The sequence below is a fragment of the Ptychodera flava genome, chromosome 15 (assembly GCF_041260155.1).
Source record: "Ptychodera flava strain L36383 chromosome 15, AS_Pfla_20210202, whole genome shotgun sequence".
Classification (NCBI taxonomy): Eukaryota; Metazoa; Hemichordata; class Enteropneusta; family Ptychoderidae; genus Ptychodera; species Ptychodera flava.
In genome coordinates, this window is record NC_091942.1 from 10,799,773 (window position 1) to 10,818,878 (window position 19,106).

The 19,106-nt window shown below is 36.8% G+C and overlaps 2 protein-coding genes across 7 annotated transcripts in view; one reads left to right on the plus strand and one right to left on the minus strand.

Moving 5' to 3' along the window:
• LOC139151133 (delphilin-like) overlaps window positions 1-11,915 on the minus strand; it is a 48,711-nt gene extending 36,796 nt beyond the window's left edge. For 2 of the 4 annotated variants that reach the window (XM_070723687.1, XM_070723685.1), the window contains exons 1-4: window positions 11,734-11,892; window positions 9,037-9,611; window positions 7,584-7,738; window positions 2,706-2,822 (exon numbers count right to left, since the gene is read on the minus strand). In XM_070723687.1, the coding sequence (XP_070579788.1) occupies window positions 2,706-2,822; window positions 7,584-7,738; window positions 9,037-9,117 (353 nt within the window). In that variant the 5' untranslated portion in view covers window positions 9,118-9,611; window positions 11,734-11,892. Of the gene's footprint in view, window positions 1-2,705; window positions 2,823-7,583; window positions 7,739-9,036; window positions 9,612-11,733 lie in introns of all 4 variants that reach the window. The other 2 variants (XM_070723688.1, XM_070723686.1) reach the window with 2 other exon arrangements.
• Window positions 11,916-11,923: 8 nt separating this feature from the next.
• LOC139151135 (palmitoyltransferase ZDHHC4-like) lies at window positions 11,924-18,697 on the plus strand. Of its 3 annotated transcripts, none has more exons than XM_070723693.1 (6): window positions 11,924-12,051; window positions 14,121-14,275; window positions 15,350-15,435; window positions 16,091-16,395; window positions 17,032-17,276; window positions 18,368-18,697. In XM_070723693.1, exons 2-6 carry the CDS (start codon window positions 14,147-14,149, stop codon window positions 18,620-18,622), a joined length of 1,020 nt encoding a protein of 339 aa, XP_070579794.1. In that variant the 5' UTR covers window positions 11,924-12,051; window positions 14,121-14,146; the 3' UTR covers window positions 18,623-18,697. The 3 variants fall into 3 exon arrangements, with proteins under 3 accessions (XP_070579794.1, XP_070579793.1, XP_070579792.1); XM_070723692.1 differs by having other exon boundaries at window positions 11,924-12,045; XM_070723691.1 differs by lacking the exon at window positions 11,924-12,051 and adding an exon at window positions 13,432-13,539.
• The last annotated feature ends 409 nt before the right edge of the window (window positions 18,698-19,106 follow it).

Below are 19,106 nucleotides of genomic sequence, written 5' to 3' on the forward strand. Positions count from 1 at the left end.
AATTTTGGTCATGTAAATTCAAATATATATCCCTAATTTCAAGAAATTCATTAAATATGCAAATTAGGAGCTGGATGAAGTAAAAATGCTTAATGACTTTGGTATTTTCAATGTTCATAGCAAGTTTCGTCAACTTTGGTCCAGTAAATACAGATAAATATCCCTGATTATGAAAGTTCATTAAATATGCAAATAAGGAATTGGCTAATGTTTAAATGCTTAATGACTTTCAATAATGTTCTATCATAGTATCTTTAATGTACATAGCCAGTTTCATCCACGTGGTCTCGTCAATTCAGATAAATATCCCTAATTAGGAAAGTTCATAAAATATGCAAATTAGGAATTGGTTGAAGTAAAAATGCTTAATGACATTTAATAATGTTCTATCATAGTATCTTTAATGTACATAGCAAGTTTCATCAATTTTGGTCATGTAAATTCAAATATATATCCTTAATTTCAAAAGGTCATTTAATATGCAAATTAGGATTTGGATGAAGTAAAAATGCTTATTGACTTTCAGTAATGTTAAATCATAGTATCCTCAATATGCATACCAAGTTTCATCAATTTTGATCGAGTAAATTCAGATATATATGCCTAATTAGTAAATTTCATTAAATATGCAAATTAGTAATTATCTTTCATGTCACCCCTTAACAACTTTCACAGCTGATATATCTTGATGTGATCAACATTTGTAGCAAATCTCATCAAATTGTGTGCAGTCGTTCTCAATGTATAGCCGTTTTTTCTAAAATCATTAATTATGCAAATGAGCAAAAAGTAAGCAAGCCACACCCACCAAAAACTAATCAGTTCTTGCCATTTGCAAACTGAATCTGTGTACCAGATTTGATTCTGATCTGATGAGCCGTTTTTGAGATATCGAGCACACAGACAGACAGACAGACAGACAGACAGACAGACAGACATCGCTGCGACATATGCTCACGTGTGTAAACACGTGAGGAAAAAATTAAGTATTCCTGACTGTATGAAATTATCTCACTAAGGTCATCCTAGGGACATGTAAACCAATATTAAAGCTGTCTGACCAGCGGTTTTGAAAAAACAAGCGACTCAACAGTTGACAGAGCTCTGCTGTGTTATGTAGAGAATAACCTTTTGTGACACATGTATTGAAGAAGAAGGTGGATATCTTTGATAGCTCATTTCAGGATGGCCTGACCAAAAATGAAAAAAATTCTGTAAAAATACAGATTTGCATATTTCATCAGACTATATTAGTCTATAATAGCAAATAAACGAGAGTTAATTACATTCTAATTAAAGTAAACAAGACTTGCTTAAATCAAGATTTACGTCATAAAAAAACAGCATATCTGTCAGGTTATAAAGAATCTTGAGCTGGTTATCTTTATCAGTATTTTCATCCTATTAACCAAGCACATTTTAACTTTCAAATTAACATTGTAAGTAAGTTCTGTTGAATAAGTTGAGACTGTACGTACTCAGAGAAAGCACACTGAAGAGACAAGGTCATCAAAAGCATTATAAGGAATCATGTTACACTTTCATTGCACTGTTTACACAGATTGCACAATTGCTATAAATAGCACATGAGGAATCTTACAGCCCAGCTTTACCATAAAAACCCTATCACTTTGACCACTCTTTTAATTGACCACTCTATTTTTTTCCTCAAAAAGTAATCTTATTTTATCCTTACCAAGTCAACCATACATGGAAATTACAACTTTCTCTATCTCTATTTATTTGACTACCCTATCATGACAAACTATTATGAGCAATTTCTTTTAGATAACATAAATGGTGGTTCAGAATATATCAAAGTTGGGATTCAGGAAAGTTGCCTTTACATGTTTTAATCCTCAATTCACTATGAACTGTCAAAAAAAGTTGAACTTTCTGATAATTCCACACTAAAATTATTTTGGCTTTGATGATTTCCTAATTAATTCAATTATTTAAAATCATATTAATTATTTTTTTCTGGTTTATTGATAGGGTTTATACAGTACAAGAATTACATACAATGTAAGTCAAACTTTGACCAAAAATGACAAAAAAATTCCTTAAAAATACACATGTGCATATTTCATCACAATTTGAACAAATCTAAGCTGGGTTATCCCTAGGGACCTGTTACCAAATAACAAAGCTGTCTGACCAGCGGTTATGAAGAAGAAGATTTTTTTTACCAAAAACATCTTTTTGGCATTATTTGCCTATTTTCAACAATATCAAAAAATTAAAAAAAATAGTTTCTCAAAATCATATTTTTCATCTACACAACAAATATCAAATCAGTAAGTACTGCGGTTCTCAAGATATTTGAGTGGACGGACGCCTCACAAACGGACATACATACATACATACATACATACATACATACATACAGACTGACACCGGACGCCGACGGATACCCATCCCATAGCTTCTATAGACTATAGTCTATAGTAGCTAAAAATGTAATCTTGCAGAGGAGATCAAAAAAGTAGGCAGTGGCAAAATGGCTGTATACTACCTGATTTGTAATCTACTTTCAAAGAATCTAAAATAACGGTCACACTAAACACTGTGAATTCTCATTCAGTTCGTTGTACAGAATATAAGAATTAGTTTGAACATACAAAAAACACTTGAACAGGTCTATCCTATGTAATATGTTGTCTAGACTATAAATCCTATGTGGCTTGCAAAATTTTCACACTTACTTTTTTCTGTGATGAGGATCAATGATTTGTCTTGTGTCTAGTGCCATCTGTGGGTTTTGGCTCATGCCAGTAATTATCGCGTCATACTTGTCTCTGTGCATCGGTGGAATAAATATTCTGCAAAAATACACAAAGAGGAAGAACTTAAATTTTTGGATAAAAACACATTGATTATCTATTTATGTAATAAATATTTGTGAATGAACATTTGTAATTTAAATACTCAAAAATATATTTTTCTCATTTTCATTGCCAATGTGATTAAAAATACAAAACAATGTAATTTTTCTATGTTTCGATAATGAACTCATTCTGTAGCGTAAAATGACAAACATTAATAGGGTAAGAGTGCATCAAAATATTATGCTGTTGGGTTAACACAGGCGTTACATTGAATACAATGTATTTTATTCTATCTTCTCTTCACATTGAGAATAAGTAAATGTCTTTTTCACTGAGTTGAATGATGTTCAAAATCTATGCCCTGTCTTTGTTAATTCTAAAATTCATGGTTCAAGTTTATGCAAAAGGAGAAAATATTGACATCCCTTTGACACCCTTTTTTTTAATGTAATGGTCCCATGACATTTTTGGAAAGAGTTTGGCTGAACTAAACATTGAGACAGGAATTTGCGTTAGACCCCATTTTACTGTGCTTGTTGATAAAATAAATTTCAGCCCTGCAAACAACAGGCCTGCAAAAAACTATGACTCTTTTAATGTAAATAAGCTTTAATGATTATCATGGAATGACTTTTTGTGTTTGTATACGATATTATTGAAATTTTTGTAATGAACAAGTCTAATTTATTCCAATTACATGCATTCTATCATGAGAAGCATGTTACGATAAGCTTGGCTTGTTTTCCGAGAAGGCCTTGAGTAATTTGGATCTAGGTAGAATTTGATGTTTAGCAGAATGTCTTGTAATTCTCTACATAAACTAACACAGTCGATGACCATTTGTCCTGAAGAATCCTGAAGAAGCCATTGCTGTACTCATTTTATGCTCAATCATGCAATAATTTTACATGTAACAAATCCAGCACTGTTTATGTCAAACAGCATTTTCGGAACAATTTATTCAGCCTTGGGTGGTAATAAGACTGCAACAATTGAAATCCCCTCCCCTCTCCCAATGATGCCAACCTTTTTGATATAGGGGAGGAACACTACTGCTAATTGCTACACATTTGCAACACCGCTTTCATCATCAACGTCATTAAATTATTCATAAGCAACTTCCACTACTTGCTAATTAGCCATGAGGGGCTTTGTCACGTTATCAGCATTTTAAAAACAACATTGTTTATTATCAAAGGCTAACGAGGTGTTGCATTTAAAAGATGAAAAAAATAACAGCCAAAGTAATTTTATGTAGACGACTAATTTGATATCTTCAATGGCAATCAACACCTTATTAATTCACAAAGTAATTAACTTTTGACCTCTGTTGTTTGTAGCCGATATTCTCACAAAATAGGACATTTTCAGATGGAAAAAGTTCTACTAGCAATTTTCCGTTGATTTGTGATTCATAATAATAATAATGTGTTTATTTAGTAAATCATACTTAATTGTTGTCCACTTCTATTTTTTATGAATTTCGTTCAATCGTTCATTTTGTTTGTTCACTTATGTAATTTTCTTATTAAAGAAAACATTTTTAACAATGTCAACAGGGTATAATGGCTTTCTTTGTCCGCCATTTTCTATCAAAATTTTGATTTCTTTGTAAATCATTTGTGACTATGTCCATTTTCATTTTCTTTCTGTCTTCCAGTTTTGACAGGAAAAATGTTTTGCCTATGTTGGAAAAGGTAACACTAGGGAATAACAAGCTTACAGTTGAACTGTTTACATATTTCAAATTTTTATTACAATAATGGCATATTTACGTCTATTTTTGACAACAGTACCATGGTTTAAAAACTGAAAAGATTTCAATTTTATATTTTAACAAGTCATCGTTGATGACACAGTCCCCACTTGTTAATGGGTACTTTGATTACATGTCCTAAGAGGATAGAGTCCTCTTCATTAATTGAGACATGCCCAAGTTTTGGCTAAGGACACGAAAAAATTGTAACAAAATGGCTGCCATGCAGCCATATTGGATCATATCAAGAAACAAATTGACATACATATGTATGACATAGGTTAATGTCCTTGTACCAGCTTTGAATAAAATCGGTTAAGATATGCCTTAGAATATTATGGCCCTCGACAGGAAAATATCGTAATAAAATGGCCGCAAGGCAGCCATATTGGATCGTATCACATAACAAATTGACATGCGTATCTATGACATTGGTCAATGTCCTTGTACCAACGTTTGATAAAATCGGTTGAAACATGTCTGAGTTATGGCTCTGTACATGAAAAAATCGTAATAAAATGGCCGCCTGGCGGCCATATTGGATTGTATCACAAAACAAATTGATGTGCATATCTATGACATAGGTCAATGTCCTTGTACCAACTTTGAATAAAATCGGTTGAGATATGCCTGAGTTATGCCTCTGCATATGAAAAAATCGTAATAAAATGGCCACACAGCAGCCATATTGGATTGTATCACAAAACAAATTGACATGCATATCTATGACATTGGTCAATGTCCTTGTACCAACTTTGAATAAAATCGGTTCAAACATGTCTGAGTTATGGCACTGTATATGAAAATATTGTAATAAAATGGCCGCCTGGCGGCCATATTGGATCATATCACAAAACAAATCGACATGCATATCTATGACATTGGTCAATGTCCTTGTACCAACGTTTGATAAAATCGGTTGAAACATGTCTGAGTTATGGCTCTGTACGTGAAAAAATCGTAATAAAATGGCCGCCTGGCGGCCATATTGGATTGTATCACAAAACAAATTGATGTGCATATCTATGACATAGGTCAATGTCCTTGTACCAACTTTGAATAAAATCGGTTGAAACATGTCTGAGTTATGGCTCTGTACATGAAAAAATCGTAATAAAATGGCCGCCTGGCGGCCATATTGGATCGTATCACAAAACAAAATGACGTGCATATCTATGACATTGGTCAATGTCCTTGTACCAACTTTGAATAAAATCGGTTGAAACATGTCTGAGTTATGGCTCTGTACATGAAAAAATCGTAATAAAATGGCCGCCTGGCGGCCATATTGGATCGTATCACAAAACAAATCGACGTGCATCTGTATGACATATGAAGTAATCCTTGTACCAAGTTTGAATGAAATCGCTTCTTGCATCTCTGAGATATCTGCGTGAACGGACGGACGCACGCACACACGCACGCACGGACGCACACACGCACGGACATGACCAAACCTATAAGTCCCCCCGGACGGTGTCCGTGGGGACTAAAAATACTGGTCTGAAATAAAAGGTCACTTCTGTGTGTGATATTTTTATACAACTAACACTATTAAAGACGAAGGAGGACATGAGGATTTAAGACTTAACAGGCACTGTGAATTCAATGAGATGACACCCCTTTTGTGACCTGATATGAACTCTGAACTATGTCCTGATCCAACATGAATTCAGAAGACTTGAACGGAGTATCTCATAATTGCAGGTTAGTGATAGCATGGTGAAATATGTAAAATGATATTAATATCCTTTTTGGGAACAATGGTCCGTGTGTATACTTTACAATTCATTGTTCAATAAACATGTGTACAATACATGTTCACCAATGGAAAGGAGGTATACTGATGGTAATACGTATATGATACTATCATTTGTCATATTTCACACTAAAAACCATGTGAACTCTATTTTAGACTAGATTAATTACAACTTAACGCAAAGGAATGACACGGAGACAAGTGTTTGGCCGAAACCGGGGTTATGCATGCACTGCCATGGCAGGGGCGACGAGGCGTCATAGCGCCTGAATGGCGGTACCGGGCTCTGGCTACCGGCATCGGGCAACGTGTTACCGGCCGCCCGCAGCAGACCCATGACAGTACCCCCCTGGAACTTTATTGTATAAAGTAAGCAGTATAAAGACGTACAATATCTTTTATTGTGAGCTGCTAGCCTGCAGCGAGGCTTTATTTATTTATTTATTTTTTCTTTTGCGGAGGGTGGGCGGGGATTTTGTGGTGTGAACTTGAGCGTGGCAGAAGTTGAAATGGACGAGCTATAGCTTTGCTCACACTGATATGCGCACGGATAGTGACGTGGAGAGGGTGACGCAAATTGTTTAGATAACGGTGAAGGGGGCAGTTGGTAGATAGGTTACGTCATAAGTGCATCCAGCTAGTGGTAGTAGGTGGCGCATGGTGACCCACATGTGTCAAGGTCTAAACCCTTCTCCCCGTGTCCTCCCAGACGTTAACAATGATTATAGCAAAGCCATAATCACCCAATATCAGTTTACACCATACATGTTTCAGGTTTTTATAGCCCATCAAAATAAACAACTTCAATGTTTAATGGGCTACTGCATCTAAATACTAAATCGACGGTTGAATCCACTTTCACTGGCGGCTGACACAGTGAGTTCAATGCTGGTATTTTTAAAATTGAAAATTTCTTTAAATTGATGTATTAGTGTAACAGGTCCTTAGCGCACAAAAGACTCTTTACTCAAGGCAAGAAGAATGAGTTGAAAAAATGTGAAAACTAATATGGATGACTTATTTAATCCCCATTCAATCACAATGAAGATATTTTTATTTCGATATTCACACATCTAAAAATAAATTATTTTGCTCTTTCATGTGTGTAAATGCACTTTCTTTTTCTATAGAAGTCTGCATAAAATATTACAATCAACATGATTGGTTAGCCAGAACCACAACTCAAATGTACACCCATCCAACAGCCAATCGGTGAGTGGCTCTTTTGAGAATGACTGACCTGACATCGTACAGCAGCTGTTTCTGTTGTTGGCTGTTCAGTAGCATGACCAGTGTTTTAGTCAGGCGTTCAATCTTCTTGTCCCGTGCGTACTGTTTCAGTAGGGATAGCAACGCTTCCTTCTTGGCTGGTTCATTGTACAGAACTTGATCAACCTGATAGGCAGACAACGGTATGCAAATGGAACAGCGTGTACATTACAGTCAAAGCCTGATAAGTCTTTAATCCAGACACCTTTGTTTTAAAAGGGCTCACTTTTTATCAGCTGTATCTCTGTGCAAACTGACTAACTGCATGCTCACAACTTTCAAAGGAGAACAAATGACTAACACCACTTCAACAGTTAATGTCAACAACCACTAATACGTGGGTTGCCATTAAAGAATGGATTTTTCAGGCTGAATTAAGTACAAATTTAGCAGAATTTTACCCATCTATTGTGGATATATCTCTGTAACTGAGAGTTGTCTGTAAAAGACAGGATATCGTTTCAGAGAAATCAAATCTTATATCACTACTTTTTTATGTATGTATGTCTGTCTGTTTGTTTGATATTTTTAGTTTTTTGTTGATATTTAAATCTAACTGAACTATCACTGATATAATTATTCTTTCCTATGCAACAGAAATTAATTGACTTTATTTTTATGGCTCAAAGAGATTTATCATTTAAAAAATGCTATATTCAGTGAAAATTCAAGTACACTGTAAATGGTTGTCACGCCATTGAGATGACAAATTTGCAATTGAAATAAATGACAAATCAGAAAATTCACGACATATCCTTTTCCAAAAATAATTATTTTTTGTCATATAGGGATTAAACTGAAAAGGAGATGAAATTTCTTGGGATAAGAAACCGCTACCCTGATGCACAAGGTTCTGCAAATTAATAGAATAGAAAGTCTTCTGTTTTAAGTCTTTGTAATCTGTCAGAGATGATGTTTCGAAAAACGTCTCAAAACAAGCTAGATACAGATTGATATGATAATGATTGATGCAGTGTTGCTTGGTATCCTACGCTGACCTGTCGTATGATGGGAAAAAAGTGCAGGTAGCTTAATTGGGATACAAAGAATGGATATTTTCACTGAAATGATGGCGATGTCATGTGAGCACAGTGACATACGTTATACTATGGCCATTGTCAAAGTGTTAAGAGACTCATGTCAATACCTGCACAAATTGAACAGACACGTACACATAGAAAATGTACCATAGGCATACAGCAAAGTGCTGTACAGTACCAGTAAATTTCTGGAATAAAAAATGTGACAATTATAATAATTGTGTAATGAGTTGACCACCTTTTGTTTAGGTATTTTTATTCTTCTGACCTAACATGATATAAGATCAATTAAAACATGAACAATTATGTTAATGACCTTTTCAATTTTACAAAAGTATCACCTGCTCATTTTTCTTGCATATGTTTACAATCATCTTGACTTACCCTTCTGAAGAAATCCTTTGTTCTCTGATTTCTGTCCGTGGCACTCATCGGTTCCATCTTCTTCCCTCGTTTGTACTTCATTGCTTTGTTTAGCTCCAGGTATGATCAGCATTTTCAGTCTCTCAGCACCCTTCACAAACATTTTCGCATCGTCCGAGTGCTGAATGCCGATGCCGTTAATTTCCAAGACCATGTCCCCAACTTTTGCCCCCGCTTTTTCGGTTGGACTGTTGCGTTCAACAATCTGTATGTAGACCGGTCCCGCGCCAATCAGCGTCAAACCAAACTTTCCATTTTTATCGCGGATAATTTCCACAGTCTTAAGGCACGAGACAACGACTATGTTCGGTGGAACTTGTGAGCAGGATTTCGCGACCGCCTTTATTTCCCCGCAGGACATGGAAGTGACGTCGCGATCGCCAAGTTCGATCAGCTGATCTCCCGGCTGCAAGCCAGCCTGCCTGGCAGGACTCTTGTTCTTCACTGAGATGATGTAGCATGGAGTGTCACCTCCAATTTCAAAGCCAAAAGCCTCTGGCCATTGATTGTTATTCAGAGGCATACTGGTTCTCTATCTGAAAAGAAAAAATACACGAAACTATGATAACAAGATTCTGTGACACAAGAACAAAGGTCCTGACATGACAACAAATAGCCTCGAGGACAAAGAAAAAGGCAATTCTTTGTTCATTAGTTTGAAAGTAACATCTTTGGATTCTAAGGTGTCAGGCGTAAGTAAAAATTTTGCATGTTTCCATTTACAAACCCTCATGAAGTAATAGGGCCGTTCACAGTTTACGTCACTGTTCTCTCATTAATATGCAAAAATAAATATTTGTCCGCATTTTCAGATAACGCTTTTGAAAATTACGCATGCAAGAACGACGAAAATACATCTCAGTGGGTGACTGCTAGTGTAACAGTGAATACTAAAAAACATATTCACGACTCTGAGTACTGGCTGCAAAAACGGCCACGTATGCAACATTGGTAAAATTTGTCCGCATTTCAAGCTGCGTGTGCGATGTCGCGCGCGTACAGCTATATTTAGTAACAAACCTGTAACCGTGAACAGCGCTATTAAGGTAGGTCAGTCATGAACTTTTTTGATATTTCATTTCAGTGTGACCCGCATCAAAAACTGCAAAATTCGGCCAAATCATGCATAATTTTTGCAAATGAAAAAAAGTTAAGGTTGGAGGGTCATATTATTGGAAACACACATATATTTTTACTCGGCGTTAAGAGAGATACATAGGTAAAAGCATGCGAAACAATAATGTACCCATCTTTTCTGGAGATTAGCTAATAATTAATCATCCTCAATTTACAAGGCAGTTTCTTTCTCACATCAACAGGTGGGTGTAAGGTTTGATGGGTAATTTCTGGTAATCAGGGAATAGGGAAATTTTATTCAAAGGTGCAGTGGGCATGTCTATGACCCAATGACATTTCAAACCCCTTTGGCCAGGCACTTATTAATGGAGACAATACCACGTCTCAATTAATTAAATTGGTAAAAACATGTCACATCAAAACATTTCACAAAGCTAACACAAGCCGTATTCAAATCATCAACATTATAATAACATGTTTACATCTGGTCTTTTAATTTGTTGCAAATGACGTTACACAAGGGACCATAACAGTTGTGAACACGACAGCCAGAGATGAAAAGCATGGTGCGCATCCTTTCTTTGTGAAAAAACAGTGTCATAAAGTGACAGATTCTGATGTTTTTCACCGAGTTTATAAGCACTGCAGCGTGAACAACATTATTGCAAAATTTTCCAAAGCAACTCTGTGGTCGTTCGGGGTGAACCAATTAGTTTGTTGTTGTGCAAATGTATGTGACGTAACGACTTTATTTGACAATGGGTACCGGGCAACGTTATTTTCGTCACTTTTCACGTCTGCTAGGTCTGCGATGAAAAACCAGTTGGCCTCCTGGAGTTATGCCACGGCTGTGCTGGAGTAAATGCACAAAACCGTATACATACGTACGTGTATAACTGAAATCCCTCCACCGCCCAGCTCTCATATGACTGGCATAGGGAACTACCGCTATACATTACACACGCAGCACATTCACAGTGCAACAAAACTGCAGAATGGCTGAACGACCGATAAGAACAACTTTCACGAACAGGGCTTACTACCACAAATAAACAAACAGGCAAAGAAGTGGGCAACATAATCCAATTGTTTCGTTTTTAAATACGCTAGGATTACAAAGATTCAGGAGGAAAAATACACAAAAAAGCCACTGTACAAAAGACTTGTATAGTTTTCGAAAACCTGTGAAAGCGAAAGCATATAAATGGCCCCAGCCACACGGACGTGGACAGCAGCATGCTCGTGTACCCGTTCAGTGAACGTGTGAGTGGCAGCGATACTCGATTGGAAACCGAAAACGGACAACAATAAACCTTTCAAATGTTCTCTGGGTACGGTTTTCCGATGTGTACATTGACAGGTGAATGAAGTTTATTTTATATGAGGTGGAAAAAAGCCACTTGAAAATGGTTAGCTTGGGCGTGCCTCGCCATACAGCTTCGACAGGTGGGAACAGTGAATGAAATTAATCGATAAATGCCAGACCCATGAAACACCGCTACCACCATCATCATCAACAAAGAAAGGATGCGAAGCAAGTAAAACCGGCGTGGATGTTGTTGTCTTTGTTTTGTTACCTACCTGAGACTCACTGTAAAAACGATCATCGTAACTTCATCTTCTAATTTGAGTAGAGGATCATCGTATAAGGTCATCGAGGGACAATATACGTTTGTTGTGAAATGTTTTTAGGAATCCGTATACACGGGTTGCTCCATCTGGCCAGCCATTACCAATACTACGAATGAACAATAGGCTAGGGTATCTGCAATGCGAACAATGTTAATGACAGAGCTAGAGGGTCTCATTGTGACACAGGACCTAGTACCTGTGACACAAATGAACCCGGAAGTGATCTAAGGCAAGACAACACAGTGATACATCGAGTGACAGGTACAGGTAGGCTTCTTTGTTCAAATCACAGGGTAAGACTGTGATAGATTGACAGTTCAACTTTACTTTTTACCTCCAGATGTGCCAGTTCATTGTTTGTAGCTTGAAACTTTGCGTGAGCTCTGATCGAAACCAGTCAGTCCCTACGTACGTCACGTCGAAACCAAGAGTCTAGCCGTGAGTTTTGTCGTTAAGGGAGCGTTCAGTTTTTACGGCTGGGGGGGGGGGCCGGCAAAATCTTGTCGCCGGTGTTCAAAAAAATATAGAACCCCCCCTGCATTTTTCGTGAAAAAAAAGATGACCCCCCCTTTGTCAAACGAAAAAAATTGATGACCCCCCCCCCCCCTCCAGCTTAAAAATAACTAAAACCCATATGTCAAATTTACCCGCATGGTTTGGATTTGAACTCCGGTACGCGGCACACTTTATTCTTGTAGCAGAGATGCCAGTGCACAAACTTCTCAGCCACATCCATTGAAACGTCTGTTAATTAGGACGACTGTAAGGCATAGACAACTCATGTCCATGGACATTGTATAAAGTGAACTTTATTGGAGTGGTTCGCCAAAGGCAGCCCTCCGGTTAAGAGGGTCATGGGGCATTACGTAAAGTCAACTTTATTCTAGTGGGCCACCAAAGGTGGCCCGCTGGTAAAGAGGGTCGATCATGGCTATTGCATAAAGTAGACTTTACTGGACAGGGCCGCTGAAGGCGCACGGCCATTAAGATTGCCGTGGGGTATTACATAAAGTAAATTTATTGGAGTGGGCCGCCGCAGGCGGCCCGCCGGTAAAGAGGGTCGATCATGGCCATTGCATGAAGTAAACCTAATTTGGAGTGGGCCGCCAAAGGCGTCTGCCCGTTAAGAGGGTCATGGGTAATACATAATGTATATTATTTGTAGTGAAAGGAAAGGAGGTAAAGAGGTAAAGAGGGTCGATCATGGCAATGGCATAAAGTGAACTTTATTGTTGGTATTATGTTTTTGAAAATGTGGTGACCCCCCCTTTCCTACCAGTGAAAAAGCGATGACCCCCCTTTGCGGATTCCAAAATTTTGATGACCCCCCCCTGGATTTTGCCGGCCCCCCCCCGGCCGTAAAAACTGAACGGTACCTAAGCGGCATGTATCCTTGCCGTTAATTCGTGCTTCCAAGCGTATTCTTCTATACTTACCCCCTTTAAGCTTTGCCAATTTTTACTGAGTTGTAGTTCTCAATAATTACAACAATATTTCAAAAATTGTTAGATAACTTACAAGGAACAGCTAGCCTTTAATCGCCGTTATTGAATATGTACAAATTATGATGATGATGATTCTGCTGTAGATGATGATGATGATGATGATGATGTATACAAGACGATGATGATGAGGACAACAATAAAGATTGATTATGATAATGGTCACAATTGGGATGATGATGATGATGATGATGATGATGATGATGATGATGATGTGATGATGACAACATGACAGTGATGATTTTCCCATCAGGTTAGCCACATAAATGGAAGCATAGAGAGTGGATGGAGAAAGGGATCATCCTCCATTGTTAATGTAGAAGCTTATACTGTTACACAGTTTTTTAGGATATACTACAAGCACATCGTGGTTTGGAAATATTCAATTTGAAGGGCCAGTAACTGTGATTTTTGATAATGTTTTTTCACTTTTTTTGTTTTTAATTTGAACTGAAATTTCTTGTTTTACTCCCCAAAGCGTGTTGAGGTGCACACTATTCAGCTTGTCAACTGAATGCTGAACGTGCAATGGTACTGTTGACAAGTGAATTCTGATCCAGACTAGAAGTCAATGAAACCGACATAATTACTGCACATTTTACGTGTATAGAGGCTGTGTTAACAAACTCAAATAGTGGGTGTTTTAACATTTAGTTGGGAGTAAACCATGAACTTGCATTTGACATGCAAAACAAAAATAGTGAGAAAATCATCAAAAGTTACAGATACTGGCTCTTTAAAATGACAGATCTGAAATGAATTGTTTTCTCATTCATCGTCCTGTGAATCACTCTCTTATGCAAAGATCTCTGTTTTAACTTTCAAATTCAACAGACAGGTTGTATGAAAACAAACCATTAATGGATTTTCTGACACTGGTGGCAGTCTACAGTGGTGTGTTTGCTGTCCTGTGTTACATACTGTTTTTTGGTGATAGTCAGTACCACCGTCATGGTTATGTGGGGAAACTCAGAGAAAATATGGTCAGAGTAAGTGACATCACTCCTTTTTGATGTAATTTCTTGTGTCTGTCCTGTTTTGATGTTTCTGAACGCATAATACCATCCACTGTCCGTTTCACAGGAGCCTCCTTGCATTTTAACTCTTTGCCTGCCAGACAGTATCACTTTGCCATCTGCCAAGTCAGTAAAAAGCAGTTCTGAAAAACAACATGTATTTCACCCAATCGGCTAAGTCTGTTATAACAGCTTCAGTCTGTAAAAGTCATGTTTTCTGTATCTATGTTTTCAGGGGCCTTTATATTTTTGATTAAAATGCAACATATGGGACATGTTGTGCTTCACTAGTTTTAACCAACTTGACCTGCTGGTGAAATATGAACTTGGCAGGATTTGATTCTCAGAAAATATGAGTGCATGGCTTCAAATCATCAATGTTATGGGGAAAGTGCTTGGCTATAAAATATTTAGCACAGGAAATCGATACAACTTCCAGCTGTAAAATAGAAGTTCACTGTTTTTTAGCCTTTTTCAGCGGCTGAAGCCACTCAACTACTCTTTGAACAGTATGTACTCTTTTATCATTTGAAAGGAAAGTGGAGATATTGGATGGGACTTCCTTCAGACAAACATTATAATTTTGGAAATAAGCACTCTTTTACCAGTTTTTGAGTCTTAATGTAGTATGGGCCTCGAAAGTGAGAAACTTTTGCTCAAACTTTCCAAAATGAAACTTTCAACCATTCTCCTACCAAATCAAGAATAAAAATCAGGGCACTTTGGGCAAGGTTTGTATTAGAGAAACAAATTGCCTAACATTTACTGATATTTGAAATTCAAAATGGCTGCCATCCTTGTGTTAACTCTATGGAGAAAAATAAAATTTTGGATTTTAAAAAAAACGTAAGGTGGTGAAACTTTTTCCTTATTCCCAGAGCTCTGAAATGAGCCCCAACAAGTGATACATTAGTGTATAACTTTGAGAGTCCGAATATCTGTCCCCAAGGCACATTCTAGCTCCATGTATGTAGATTTTTTCATCATAGTGCAGTCCATCTCATGTTAATTTGCCACTGCTAATAATATCTCCTATTTCTCTTGTAGTTCTTTATGTGGTGGCCAGAGCATTGCCTCCCGTCACCAGTGTATCACCAATCAAGACATTTACTGATCAAAATCCTCTACACCAAGTAAGCACAACAATTTGAGTTCGCACCATCTCTTTGTAGGGTTCTCAAAACAGATGTGGCTAGAATGACCTTGACTGTGTCGTGAACATGAAATACCATAGTGTGTCTCGCAATCAAGTTGTTTCATTTCATCCACATATTTGGCCTAATTCGCATCTTTTGAAAATCTTGGAGCAGTCATGAGTTTAACTCTTTAATCACTCTACAATATTAGGAAAATAGTCTCAGAGCACATTTTTTAGCAGTCTGGAATCAGTCCCTGTTTTTCCATCCCAAATTTTCTTTCCATTAACTCTTGTGTATATACAAATAGACGTCTGCGATTCATTTCTACAATGAATCAGTATTTTCACATTTTTCACATTTAAATTCCTGTTATTTTTTGACCTGCGATCAGTTGAATCTTGTCACAAATTCGATAAAATATTCAGCCATTGGACTGTCAAGAGTTCCCATAGAAACTTCTAAATTTGTTCAAAATCCCCCAAAACAGATGCTAAAACAGCAAAAGATTAATAGCCGTACCTTTTGTTCCAACTTTTCTTTCATGAAAAGAATCTTCCAAGTCTGAAATATCAAGCTTTATGATAAATGTAATAATTTTGTGATGTATTCATCTGTACTGGCATTGATCTTTGTTTTTTCACACCAACAGAAATTGTGTTATACAAGTGTTGTACCTCATTCTTGCCATTGGAGCGTATGCTGAATTCACAGTGGATGTTTTGCCGATAGCTCTGACATACAAGTTTGGTTTCAAGATGACGGTCGGGCCATATCTGGTACTGGCTGCAAATCTCTATTTTTTCTTTAAGTGTTATTTCACAGATCCCGGTGTGATCTCCACCAGCAACCATGATCGATATGCTGATGTGTATGGCTACGACTGTGTTTTATATAAGCCAAACAATGTCTGTAAGACGTGTAAATTTGTGAAGCCAGCCAGGTCAAAACATTGTGGTAAGTCCAGTGTTGTCTGAGAATTTTTTTTAACCTTTTGACTACCATGATGTCTATATTATAATTGCTGTATCAAATGTACTGTAAACACATATAGGATCTTAGAAATTTTCAAGTTATATAGTAATTCATTATTGTCCTTCAAATTTCTGGAATTTAAGGTAGTCAACGTCAAGGTCATAATAGGGTTAATTGCGCATATGTTGTCACATTCAGTTCTGTCACTAATGTGCAAAAATAATTATTTATCTGAAGTGATTGGTCAAGATTATTAGAAATTACATACGCCGAATGGAAGGAAATTTCATAAAAATCATGGATGAAATAATCTGCCCTCAAGCTGCAGCAATAAGCATAGGTGCAAAAACGGATGAAATGTGTCCAAGTGTCTGGCCAGTGTGGCATCTGTTGCACAAGCAGTGCTAAATTTAGTACCAAATCTATGGTCACAGTCTGCGCTGTCATTGTTGACCTACAGATATTGTGATATAATGACATTCTCATTGGCATCAAATAGTACTGTACGCTCCCAACAGTGCAAAAAAATAACCAGAGAATCAGAGTCTCTATGTAACAAAACAAAAATTTTGCAAATCAATTTATGTTTGACAATATGCATTTCTACATAATTCACAGCAATATGTGATCACTGTGTTTATCGCTTTGATCATCACTGTTCCTGGGTCAACAACTGCATCGGTGGCGCCAACATCTACTATTTCATTGGTTACCTAGTAACAATCTCCATCGGGTGCATCTACATCACCTACATATCGACATGGGCTCTCAAGTACATTGTCATTCTCTCTGGTCTTCACACTGCCAGATACATAGGAGCAGACGGACAGCCACATCCAATCACATTCCCTGTTATGTTTCAGGTATGGCCGCAGAGTTTTATTTGTGATATATTTTCATTCCTCTACAGCCAATCATCTTTCTTGTATTGTCTCAACATGGCTTTCAAATGTTATTTCTTTTCTCCCCAGCCAATAGTCTTCCTTGTACTGTCTCGGGTACGGCTTTCAAAATTATTTCTTTTCTCCACAGCCAATCACCTTCGTTGTACTATTTATGGCTTTGTCTTAGAAAAGTTATTTGTCTTCTGCATTTGAACTTTCTTTCTGTGTACCATCTCAGGTACAGCCAAGTCTTCCCAAATAAAAAATGGAAGGGTATTTTTAAACTCTAAAGCTAGAGATTTAAAGTATCTCTTCTGCATTTCTATCGTATTCTTTTATGAATTTTCCTTTCAGAGCTCATTATGCAAAGTTTTGTAGTAGAGAAACAAATCACTTACAATTTACTGATATGTGAATTTCAAAATAGTGCCAGGCTGAGTTTACTCTATATTGTAGGGGAAAGAATGAAATTTTTGATATCTGTTAAAATGAAACAGTGAAATCTTCAATTTCTCCGCGGGCTTCAAATGAGTACACACAAAAAGAAGACCAGACAAGTATTGTTGAAATGTCAGCGTCCTTAAAGCTGTCCCATAGGCGCACTCTACCTTATGTGCCAAATGCTGTAGTACATAATTCATTCTTGTTGGTCGAGCCACATAACTATAAAGTTATAAAGTCAATTACGGATTTTGAATTGACATGATAAAAATTTCACAGATTGTAATGTAATAATTGCAAGATGGATATATTCCAGGTGATGAGTTCATATGTAGCATTCCAGAAATCCCAAATTTCATGATTAGTTTAAGTTTCAGAATAAATTTAAATTTAAAATTTTTTTTATATAAAAAGATGTTACAAGACAAACAGAATTAAAATTTAAAAACGTTATTAAATCTTTGAAAAAGTTAGCACAAATTTATGGGTATTAGTTTTCTTCTACGCCTTAAAATAATCACAAATGACAAAATTCCATTCAACAGAAATATTGAATTTAATGTTGCACAAATAATGTGCTTCGTGCACTATGACATAACTTTGTCAAAAACCTTTTCTGTCCAATACAGCACTTGTTTCTACAACACCCGAGATTAGTGTTCTTGGTGACGTCATTCTTCCTGCTCTTCTTTCTGATTGGTGGATTCAGCTGTTATCACTTGTATCTCGCGGCAACCAATCAAACAACCAATGAGAGGTGGAAATCTCTGCCCAAGGAGTCGCAGAATCAGAGGAAGACAGCCAATTACAGCAGGGGAATTCTCTCCAACTTTGGGGAAGTTATTTGGCCGACAATATCCAGAAAAAGGAAAAAGAGGAAATAGTATTGTTGTGTCTGTGGGAATTTAAAAAAAAAGTTTTGTGAAAAAAATTTTGTCAATAAAAACTTTAATATATCATTTAAATGTCTGGAATCACATTCATGTTAACTATTATAGACAATAGTCTATAGAAGCTATTAAGGTGGGTATCCGTCCAGCATCAGTCTGTATGTATAAGTATGTATGTATTTGTGTGTGTATCTTTTTAATCTGAAGGTGATGACCTTGTTTCAGACGTTCAAACAATCATAGGATTAATCCTTCTTTACAACACACTTAAAGGAGTGTTATTTCAAAAATAGTATACATGATAAGTTGCTGCAGCTGGAAACAATCGACAGAAAAATTATACTAGCGCCCTCTTCGATAAGACGTGAGATTGTTTTGTTTTCATCTTGCTGACACTGACTTAAAGGCATGGTTCAGGCGTCAGATTGTCTTGCCAGGAAATTTACTTACTAGATTACAATTTCAATGGAAAAACAAA

What these genes read in the sequence shown, in the direction of transcription:
- LOC139151135 (XM_070723691.1), top strand. Translation starts at nt 13,515, where the DNA reads ATGACAGTGATGATTTTCCCATCAG. An exon ending in ATCAAAATCCTCTACACCAA is followed by an intron (nt 15,436 to 16,090) that starts GTAAGCACAACA and finishes TCACACCAACAG; the next exon opens with AAATTGTGTTATACAAGTGT. An exon ending in CATTCCCTGTTATGTTTCAG is followed by an intron (nt 17,277 to 18,367) that starts GTATGGCCGCAG and finishes TGTCCAATACAG; the next exon opens with CACTTGTTTCTACAACACCC.